Consider the following 12,069-nt stretch of genomic DNA (forward strand, 5'->3'; position numbering starts at 1 on the left):
ATGTCTTTTACTTGGAGGCGTGCTTCTGCAGTGCACGCCAATCACTTTATTCGCAAAGACATGTCGTTATATTTCGAGTTCATTTCACAGTCCCTGTTCTGTTCTTTTCAAATGACTGTATTCATTTTATGTATGCCTTTTTATCTGCCATTATTCTCATTATCACACCACTCACCTTGCTTCTACATTGTATCATGTCTTATGTTTTTCTTCTGTTACCACAATTCCATTTTTGCGAAGCCGATGTAGTATTACTGAAACGGAATAATTTTCTTTTCAGCAATTTCAATCGATGGTCCGCAGTTTGTTGATAAGGGTAAAAAGCTAGTGCTGACTTGTAACGCTACCGGACAAATGTTTCCGCCCGAAGATATAGACTGGTTTAAAGATGGACAAAAAATTAAACAGAACCAAAATAGAGGAATAAGTATCGCAAAGTTTAGAATTGCAAAGACAAAAATGTTACACAGTCAGATGGAAATTGATAAAGCCGATATGGATGATAAAGGTGTATACATCTGTAGAAGCTCAGATTTAGCCATCACAAGCACAAATGTTATAGTTTTAAATGGTGAGTTTTTGTAATACCAATCTATAACTACTGTTTCGCCAAATTCTTTTCCTTAGAGCAAACATTTTAATAGGTAAAAATTCATTTTCTGAGGTGAAAATGTTCCAAATGAAACGATTTGTTGGAAAAGAAAAAGGTACGGTGCTGCCTTCTGACACCGTGATGGGAAACTTGCTTAACACTGAAAACTATTATAATTCAATGTTTCATTTGCATTCATTATCTATTATACTGAAGGAGACACACTGACCACAAGATCCAGATTATATATATTATCGCTGGCGATCCGCATTTGGAATAATGTTTTAAAGGGGAGCGGTAGTCTAGTGGGTAAGGTGTCGGCCGCTCAATCCAGATGTCGTAGGTTCGGGCCCCAATGGGGGCATGGCCATGACTTCTCACATGACACTAGTACTGGTTTTTCCAGGAAGCAGAATCGGGAGTCGTTCCAATAAGCTTGAAGCTTATATCACAATCGAGCTAAAACAAATAAGTATAAATTATAAACTAATAATGTTTCACATGTGCTGAAGGTGGACAGCTGGTTGCCAGTGTATGTACACGTGCCACCGTTCTTGTTTGAAAGCCAGTCAATAACCTATAAACTGAGGTTTTCATTTAGACAAATGCTCAAAGAAAAATATACCGTTGCTTTTAGAACTTTTAAATTAAATCATTTGCTGGAAATATATTGTGTTAATAACTTATATTCGTAACAGTTTGTTCACATTATATATTGCATTTTTGTTGGAAATGGCGTATTAATAAAAGTGTACCAAAAGCTTGTAACATCTTACATTCTACTGTCTTAAACTGTGAAAATGAATTATTTTATACCATAAAACATTTGCTTTTTATAATTTTTTAACCATGGATGGGATAAAGCTTTGTAGTATATAACATTTTTGAAAGCTTACTTGTAAAGGCTTATTTGAATAAGTCACTTTAAGCCATTTGCATACGGAGAAATTGAAATAGTATTTTAGCAAGATTTAAGGGAATTTAACCAGCAAGGTTTTGTGGTATATGTACGATTTTTCAAATTCTTCAAATTATTCTTGCGAGTTTTTTAACAAAATACTATTTCGAATCATTTAAATAATTTCAATATTATTTTCAAGGAAAGAATGGACCGATAATAGGGCCACGATCTCCGGATGAAAAATATATTGAATCAACTTATTTAGGTATAGCTAGAATATGATTGTTGTATGAATATTTCGTTTCTTATTTTATAACCGACTTATTAAATTTCTTCCTTTGTTTCTTGCTGGTTAAATTCATATTTAGCATTACCTTTGTAATAGTGTGTGCTTTAATATTCATTATTAAAGATTTAACAATACTTTAAAGCACACATTCCACATTAAGAAAACGTTTGGACTTCGAGCTGTCTATTGTGGTGTTTGATAACAAATTTAACAAGTCGGTTTTTTACACTTGTAACTTTATAACCTGCTTAATGTTGTCACCTCTTCGAGTTTCCATTTATCATGTCAAGATCTAGAAGAAAGCTATGCCTTGATTTTTTTCACGAGACTTCAAATTTTCACAGGGTCTGCAAAGAGATCAAGGAAAAAGATTCCTCCAAAATTAGACGAAAATAAACATAATGTAATGAAATCTGGTAAGAGACATTCTATAAAAATCCTGCGTCAGTCGTTGTGCTTTCGTTAACATAACTTGTATTATTCTAATAGAAAGCAGACCTAATTTAGTATATTGTTAGGAGCGAATCTAGCGTGCCTTTTACTCCATTGTGTGTTGCGCGTATATTTCTTTAAACATATTGCTTTTTTAAAAAGTTTTCTTCATATATTGTGCGCATTTCATTTGTTGGCTTTCCTCTCATTGAATCGGATAGTGTATAACAGTTACAGGGCTAATCGAATTGCTTCGTAATTTTATATTGTGTATTTGTAAAACAGTCTAGTATACTCTTAATTTTTTTTCTGTTGTCAAGGCATTGTGCAGGATGCTCTTTACTCAAAACTAGCAAAATATATGCAATACAGTCAAATTTTAAACTGTATTGTATTTAAATTGAAAACATGTCTTCTACATGATTTCACTTGTGTAGAAAAGTAGAAAATGCAGAGGGACATTACTATAAAATATTCATCCAAAAACACAGTGGCAATTGATATAAATATATGAGCCGCGCCATGAGAAAACCAACACAGTGGCTTTGCGACCAGCATGGATCCAGATCGGTTCATATATATTTTAGCATGCCGGGCAGGAGGTTTTAATTTTCAGTGTTCGAAAATCTCGTCTAGGATGACTCTGAATTTGTCATTTTTTGATGTAATGAATATTTCATTCATTAATGAATTCGTAAAGTTTTGAATAACTTAAAGGAATTCATGCCCAAAAGAAAGTCAATGTTATTTGCTTCTTTTCTGTCTTTTTATTTGAAGAATACGGCATATATCACAGGTTGTAGATGTGCCTCTAAGTTAATTGTATGGTGATTTATTGGCCGAGTCACGTTTCCACCAAAGTAGTTAACTAAAAGCCGGATTAACGATAAGCAGTTTTATGTATCGAGTACACCTTTATCAAAAATATGCTTTCGCTGTCTGTTTGTTCATATCATAAATAGTAGTTTTCATTTTGAAGCCATCGACAGTCCTTCTGCAATTATGATCTAAAATGTCCTTTATACTTTGAGCGTTCCTGCCATTCTTTATATGTATTGTGGCACATATTATGTTTGCTTTCAAGTATTTTGCTCTACGTAAAACATTACTGTTCACTATCTGATCGCTTTGAATGTCGTTTGTGGATTTCAGCATAGCTTTCATCTAGTTCATAGACATTAATTTTTCAAATGAGTAGTTTTTTCAGCGTGTGAACCAGTTTGCTATGTAATATTCTACTAACCACTTACTAAGATAGGAGTATGTTTACTTTCTGCCAAATATCGTTCAGATGAAAGGTTCTAACTGTTATTAACACCGGTCAAGTTAGTCCTCGCTATTAGTAAAACCCTGATCAGCTTAGCCACTAGCCGATATGAAATGACCCATGTGTATATCTGATTTTGCTCAATTGCTATGCCAATATAAAACTAACATTTAATGTACGTTACATATTGTGGGCTGATTGCTTGCCATGACGTCGTTGACAATTCGTTTTGTGGATAATTAGTACTTTAATTCATTTTTTCTTACCAACAATTTAACTACTTCCGTAGAAGACTTCATAGAGATATTCTAGCTCGGGTGTCTTATGACAGCAAGATAACTAAGACTGTTGAAACTTAGCACCGTAATGGCATTTAAGGTTGTTATAAATGCATGCTTCCAGATTTATATCATTGTTTTTGAAACTAAAATCAATGTTGTATATTTAGTTTTGTGCAATATTTACTAATTGAAATATTACTCTTCATGTTATATACAAGTAGTTTTAAATGTATTTTGCTACATACATTCCATTTAAATAAAATTCATTTAGGAAGATAATTATCAACATTCCTGCTTGTTTTTGAAAAGAAATAATATTTTGGCATAACAGGAAGGATGCTTCTTTGACTCCAGTATCAGGTGTTTTTGTTCGTTTTATTGTTTTGATAAAGGGATTAGGTAGTCTACAAATGTTTGTGTGTGCGGCCGTCCGTATATTTGCATGCGTGTTCGGAAAACACGCGTTCTAAAACTTTGTAATACAAGTTGACATAATTATTTCCCATATCGAGATATTATGTCGGGTCCACAATTCAGACCACCTGCCGAAAGATTAAAACTTGATGTCATTATTTTTTCAGTTTGTTGTATCTGTATGTATGGATGAATATCCAGATAACTTGGCACACATTTTCATCACAAAAAGACGATGTTTCACTTGCAAGGCCCATAACCAAGCTTAAGGTCAATTTTGAAGATTTAAGGGCAGTTTTATTGCACGGTCTTTAACTTCTGTACGCGTGAATTGGTGTAACGCTTTCAGCGAAAGCATTCACCGTAATAAGACAAGACGTCAAGTGGCAGGCCAGCAACTCTAGATAAGATATCAAACTTGTTTACTTGCCCTGTCTTTTGCTTCTAAAAAGTTACTATATTTATAGGTATTCAAATATCTTGGTTTTAAATCTATAATATGATCCTTTAGAAACATTGAAAGCCACTAAGTGAAATAATAGCAGATGCGGTTTAATTGAGTCTAATGGAATATGCAACAACCCTCATATGTCCTACCATCTGCTTAAGCGGATTCTGAAAAGTGAATCGACTCCATGATCCTAAAGGACCGATAATAAAACATTCGCCATAATAAAGTGAAATGTTCCTTGACCAAGGCTTAGAATTCCATAACCTAACACCTCTCTGTAGCTTAGACAGCCCTGTCCTACGAATATATTTCTAGTTTATATTAAGATGTTTTTAGAAGAAAGCATATAAACTATTTCTCTAGTTTCTAGGTATTGTTTAATTGTACATACATGTAAATATTTCTTATAAATAAGTTACACTTTTCTTGATTAATTCAATGAATGTTTAACTATACCTTTTCTCTTTTACAGCAGAAACAAATCATATGAAGCGAGGTAAGTACATATCTTCTTTTAACTTAATTTTGACAATTAGTCAGATTATGGCTGCATGGAACAAATAGTGGGTTTGCGACACAGATCAGACACTGCCATCGCGCATTGTCAGTCCACTGTTCGTTTTAAAGCTAAAATTGGAATTGAAGGCTGTTACGAACATGCATGATTCTTACCAGACTTGCGCGGATGCGCAGGCTGGTCTGGATCCATGCTGGTCGCAAACCCACTATGTTGGTTTTCCTATGGCACGGCTCAATTATATATTTGGTTCCTTAACCAGTACTCATTTTAACTCACAAGGCTTGCTTTGTTAGCTGCAACCGTAATAGACTACTAATTAGTACATGTATGGTGTGATTGAGGTACTGTCCTTACTTCACCAGGTTTCACTAAAATAAGGTTTCAACATAAGGCTACGAGGACATTTATATTCTCTTTTTGAGATCCATATTGGGCCTTTGAGCTCTTACATATCGCTAACACATTTATAGTTTCTGTACTGATTATCGGTACAGATATGAAACCTACCATCCCTAGGTTCGACATTCACCTATCATATTTTAAAACTGTTTCACCTGCCCCTGTATATTCTCCATAGAAGCACAGTAAATTAAACCAACCTCCTTTTATGTCCCCAACCATTATTATTATTATATTTTGGGTTGGGTGGGGGGGGGGGGGGGGGGGGGCGGACATAGACTTGACCTTGTCCACCCGTCAAAATGTTCGAATATGTGTTTCAAAATCGATTTGAACCAGAACTTCGCAGGACTGTCATTCAGCATGGGAAGTTGTGCACCTGGTGTTTTAACTGGGATTGCACACAGTTACAAAGGATTATGAACAATTATTGAAATATTATTTAGCATATGAAGTTTTGAACTTGGGGTATTATTTGAGATTTCACTGAGTCCTGTCAGAGCTAATGCCCTCTACTTTATCCAATACGCATAAATGGAATGAAGGTTTAGGTCGCCTACATCTCAAAGAGTATTTGACTTTACGGCATTGTTGTATAATGTGTGAAATTGTGAACCTGGTGTTCTGTTTGGTATTTCACCCAGTGATTCCAGAGTTATGGTTCTTTACTTAGTGCAAAGTACACATTAAGTGTTTAAACGTTTGTGTTGCATATACATTTTTTATCTTAAAATATTCCATCTAGAGCCATGAAACTATGTAAGAATATTATTCAGCATGTGCGTTTGTGCACCTAAGTTTTCTTTTAAAACAATCTCATAGATTCATGAAACCATACGCAGAGACAGGAGGGGTGAAGGGATCATCCGTGTCCTATGGATGCACCTCAAGTTTTGCTTTCTTTCTATAATATATATTTAAAACATTTAAGTCATAGCTCAAAATTATCTGGATATTACATATTACATCTTTAATAAAAAAATGTATCCTCTACTCTAAAAACATATCGAGATCATGTGATAGGCTTCAGTCTGTCCCGTTCTTTAACATTTCATACAGCATGTTGCATAGCCAGAAAATATATAGCCTAACAGCATAGTTACTCAGTATTAATAAAATCTCCCAAAAAGTACATACTCTGCGAGTGGAGGTCTCTAGAGTAAATGCTTTATTTTTCTTTTGTAATACTCACATATCTTGTTATTTGCAAGCTATATTATCTACCCTTGTTACATCACTACTTTTGTCATAAAGCGTGCGTTCTGCCACAACATAATTTCATTGGACTGAATTCACAGTATTTCTCATTTCTCGATAGAAGTGCACGTACCATGTATAATCATTATACCTTTCCTTCACTTCACTGAACACATATATTATTATACTTTTACCATCCGCTTCACAAAGGTGGTGGAAATTTAAATGGTAAGCGTCCGTGCATGTCTGAAATTTAGAATTTATTTCTTTTTAAGCACTTAGACAATACAGCACGTCCAATCTTTCCATTTATATGCATTCCGTTTATTATACATAATGAATAAAACAGAGTTATAATAATGCTAAAAATACAATACTTACATATTTGAAAATTCTCTTTATTAGGACAGCATTCAGTCCCATGACGGTAATAATGTATTCAACTGTAATCAGTTAAACAATTCTTGTATTATCTAGTTTGGTTTTGAAAGCGTCATATTCACCAAAAATAGTGTCATTGTCTTAATACAGAATTCTCAGATATCTTAGAAAGCCCCTCTAACAAAGGTGCCAGAATAGTTGTATTTATACTCCGAACCAAATGAACATATTTGGCGAGTTGCTTATTAGTGGTGGAATCTTTAAGAATAATATTTGAAAGCACTCAACGCAACGAAGCAAACAAGCAGACTCGTTGTGATTGAGTCTGTTCATGAGAAGCAATGATATGTATAACACCTCTCGCGGCCCTAGTACTTCTAAGTTAGTTATGAATATAATACTAGTCCCGACAGGTCATTTAGTTACTTTCTATGCACTTAAAATATACTGCACTTTATAAGACTTGAATAACGCTTACTTTACTTAAAGCTTTCGCTGGTAGTTGTATTTTGGTTTGCTATTGTAATGAGTACGCTTTGTGTGCGTTTTCAAAAGATAATAATGCTAGTAATATTAGGCTAACCTTGGCTTTTGTTTCCAGCTCGTTTAATGTAATATAACCTTTGCCATTTTGCATGTAACTTTTTAACTTTTAAAATATTTTGTGTTAGTGAGATAGTCCAAAAAAGCATAAAGTTTTATGAGTATTATTCATGCATGTGTTTTTTTTTTTTGTTTTATTTTGTCTGCTATCTACTTTTTAAGAATAAGATTGTACGTTTAATATTAAGTGCAGTTACATGCATGTTCATGTCAAGCATTAGCAAAAAATGAAATATATTTGTAATAGAAAGTCGAAAAAGGTTGTCTAGCGGGAAGAAATATGTACTTACGTTATTTAAGATAATATTTTGTATATCTGTTATTTTATTTCAGCAAATCCAAACCACAGTGATACATCTGCGTCTACAAGCGCTGCTTGCAACCTTGCATTTCTTCTTCAAAATGGCAACACGTGTACAAACCTATTGACTATGTTGTGTTGTATGTTTGTGGCTCTACACATATGTAACAGAACTTAAATAAATATGCCTTTTGTGACAATGTTACTGTCACAGAGCTGAGAAACAGGTTTGACTGTATGATGCAATAACAAGTTACTATTATATAGTTACAAATTACTGAAACCGTCATACAGTTAAGTTTGTATGAGAATGTGTGACACCACAGACTAACCTCATAAGCTGAAACTGTGTATGAAGCAATTCAGTTCTGTGATGAATTAATAGATGGAAAGGGGTATACATGGTGTGAAGTTATAGAACAGTATCATTGATTAACTTACACTGCAATAATAAGTATACACATGTCTGAAGCTGCATGCTTAGTGCGTGTGAAACAGAAAACGGGTATGACGCTCCGCTTGCAGATTGGAGGGATCAATATTCTATGGATCCTAACGTTTATCATGTGTGCATTTCACACTTACATTAAATAGTCTTATGGAGATGACAATGATATTACGACTATTTGGATAGTTATTAATTTGACATGTTTTGAAAAATGTTTAATTTAGACATTCATGTGATTATGACCTACATTAGTGTACAACTATACCATTGACCGACGCATTCAAAATTAAAGCAGGTCGTGGAATGTGAATTCAATTAGTGTAAAATAGTCTGTGTTTGTAATTCGATAAAGTGTTGGCAGAAGCTTCTGCCTAGCCAATGGTAATCTGTCACTACTCTAAGGTTTGTTATAGGACAATAACCTCTCCGGTCTGTAAGATTTTAGTAATATTTCACACATCGTTAACCATTAGTCATAATGATTCTGTGAATTGTAAGGACTATTGACAGTTGGTTTACAAGTTGATTCATTTTTCTCCGTATATTTCACGAAGTATGATGATCATATTATGAAATTTATGAATTATTTGTTAGGACAAACCAATAATACAGATATTTGTTTCTGTTTAACTCAGTAAGAAAAGTTTATAGGGACATACGATTTGTCAGACTGGAAACTATTATTTGTTAAAAGTATTTGCTGATCAGGCTTCCATCATTTTATCATAGAAAATAATATTTCAGTAAGAAATAACGTGCACTTGTAATATCCCTAAAGGTATATCCTTACCACTTTGTAAATGATAAGTTGCATAGATGTATTGAAACTTTCAAGGGATACAGTTGGACATTGTAGCTATTTTAGGATTTTTTTTTATACTTTTAATTAAGCCCGCCCGCTTAGCTGTAGTGAGAGCGTTGGTCTACGGATCACGGGGTTGCAAGTTCGATCCTCGGACTGGGCGTATGTTCTCCGTGACGATTTGATTAAAGACATTGTGTCTGAAATAATTCGTCCTCCACCTCTGATAATTCGTGTGGGGAAGTTGGTATTACTTGCGGAGAACAGGTTTGTACTGGTACAGAATCCAGGAACACTGGTTAGGTAAACTGCCCGCCGTTACATGACTGAAATGCTGTTGAAAAACGGTGTGAAACCCAAAACAAACAAACAAAACATTAAGCCTTATTTACAATGTTAATCCGATGGCAGATGTGATACTTCGAAACAAGCGATATATTCTTATTTTAAAACGCATTGATTCTATAATTCATCGGTCCTAATCAAAATGGGTATGCCAGTCAGTTACCCGTACATTACCTTGTGATTCAGTTAGGTTCATATGGGTCATTTATAAGACAGCATATAACATTATTATACTATTTTACACCATGATTGAAATACTTCCTGAGTGTATTCTTATGGCAGTAGTTAAAACTATAACCGCTTCGTCAGAACAATATTTATTGAGCTCTCGTCATAAGGTCACTAATATATTCCGCTGGCTGGTTTTGGCATTCCATGAGTGTCTATTTTGATAAAAACATTGACTCAAATTACGAAGCTAGTGTGTCCTACAATATAATATTGTGTATATTTTATAAAACTTTCAAGATGAAAACCCATCCCTTATAGCATTCCAAATTTTGTATCATAGAACACGTTTATGTCTAACATTTGTTAAAATAGTTTTGTTAAATAATTATAGTCAAAGTACTTATTTTCCTTTTACTAATTCTCCACAAAATAATGTTTGTATATGTTTGGATTATTTTTTATAGTTGAGACAGGCGTATAAAAAAAAGAAATTTGTTTTACGAAGTGATAATTGAACGAAGGTTGTTATAAACTGATTTCAAAGTAGAAGTTCTTAATGTAATGTCGATGCTAGCGCACGCGTTTGCTGTTCGGACTTTTTTTCACTGAAAGACTCAGTATACACCTTATTGGGTCAAATGTGCAAATAATTTAAGATTGATAGATATCAGAGTCGGAAATGTACAGTTTGTCCACAAAAAGCAAAATATTTAGCCCTACTAGAAAGATTTTAAGCCCTTGTACATTTCATATAATTGAAACCCGTATTACTGGACATTCGTAGAATGAAGACGCATAAAGGTAGTTCTGCACGTCTGGATAAAAAAAATTCTGCAATATCCTTTCCGCAGCCTTAACGTACTAAAACGTATTCGCGTCTGATGGCCCTTTCACGCTTCCGTAGAAACAACATTTATTACACGAAACTTATTTTGAAAATATTTCTGAAATGTCTAGGTCTGCAACTCTCAAATACAGTTATATCTTACATCTGAGGCATATACTGACACTCTCAGACAACATCAAAAATGACATTTTGAGCGATTTGATGAAGTTCCAAAATTATCGATGTACCCTTGGTCCGTTACGGACCCCTGTGGGATTTCTGTTTATCCAGAGCTCAAATATTTTTTTATAGATTAAAAGCTGACATGCTGTACTAAAGCCCAGGTAATTTCAATTCGTAATAAAGTGCTGAAAATTGGCTCCCCAATAGCAAAAAATAAAAAAACAGAAGTCCACGCGCATACATTTAGACGGGGTGACGCCTGCGCGTGACCCCTGACTATCTACGAATCAAAATGCGGCTTTCGTTTTCAAGTTTAGCATTTCTACTTTCATTTTATTTACTTCCGGAAATAGCTGAAGGTCGAGTGACGTCATTTTCTGTGTTTTCAAAAACATACATGTGCCTGGCGAGATTGCATAAATATGTGCTGGCCGTCCTAATGATATAGAATTAATTTGATAAACTCTGATTTTTCAGAATATACTAAGAAAGTTCTGAAAATAAAACAATAAGGTCAAGTACTTAACTTTTTGCTAGACTTATTTATAAAATTTGGACCTCGGGAACGTTTTCATAATGGTAGTCTTCGGGAAAATCACAATGTTGATATCATTTTCGCGAATATAATTGTTTCTACAATGTAGATTTTAATGAAAATTGTCACAGTCATAAATAAACATATTAAGTACAATATGGTGAAGTAAAATGTATAGGGCCATGTGCTTGTTTTTGAGAATTTGCCCATGAGAGAGAGACCCGCACATTTCAAACTAATTTTAAGACTTTATTTTGGAATTCCTTAAAATGTCAGAAGTTCATATATCATATTTTATCTTAAGAAGGACAGTAACATTGTATTTTTAAAACATTTACTCACGAGTTGCCATTAGTTAATAAAATATAATTCATTTCCGTATGCCGAGTCCAGACTTTATACCATGTTATCCGGATAAATGACGTCACGCCATTACTTCCGGGTTATCAAACGTGCAGGACTGCCTTAATTTATAATTGTGAACTTCTGTTTAATCAATACAATTCATGGAGGCTATGACACAGGGTAATGAAAATAAAGAAACGTTGCAGTGAGTAGATCGCCGTTCAAAACAACATGCGTATGGATTATTCTTATATATATTCGTAGTGTTTCTCTGGAAGGGACGTATGGTTTGCCGCCCGTCCGTCAGCCAATAGCACAGGGTGGGATCTTGAGATAACGTTAAAAGTACATTTTTATGACATTTTGTACATGGATAAATCACTAGG

At 34.2% G+C, this 12,069-nt stretch overlaps 1 protein-coding gene across 10 annotated transcripts in view; it reads left to right on the plus strand.

Moving 5' to 3' along the window:
* Positions 1-11,845, plus strand: part of LOC123566115 (immunoglobulin superfamily DCC subclass member 3-like) — a 171,653-nt gene extending 159,808 nt beyond the window's left edge. For 5 of the 10 annotated variants that reach the window (XM_045359982.2, XM_045359980.2, XM_045359979.2 and 2 more), the window contains exons 6-10: positions 281-571; positions 2,127-2,198; positions 5,100-5,123; positions 6,954-6,971; positions 8,061-11,845. In XM_045359982.2, coding sequence (XP_045215917.2) covers positions 281-571; positions 2,127-2,198; positions 5,100-5,123; positions 6,954-6,971; positions 8,061-8,206 — 551 coding nt within the window. In that variant the 3' untranslated portion in view covers positions 8,207-11,845. Of the gene's footprint in view, positions 1-280; positions 572-1,692; positions 1,759-2,126; positions 2,199-5,099; positions 5,124-6,953; positions 6,972-8,060 lie in introns of all 10 variants that reach the window. The other 5 variants (XM_045359984.2, XM_045359985.2, XM_045359987.2 and 2 more) reach the window with 5 other exon arrangements.
* The last annotated feature ends 224 nt before the right edge of the window (positions 11,846-12,069 follow it).

The sequence above is a fragment of the Mercenaria mercenaria genome, chromosome 8 (genome assembly GCF_021730395.1).
Source record: "Mercenaria mercenaria strain notata chromosome 8, MADL_Memer_1, whole genome shotgun sequence".
In the NCBI taxonomy this organism is placed as follows: domain Eukaryota; kingdom Metazoa; phylum Mollusca; class Bivalvia; order Venerida; family Veneridae; genus Mercenaria; species Mercenaria mercenaria.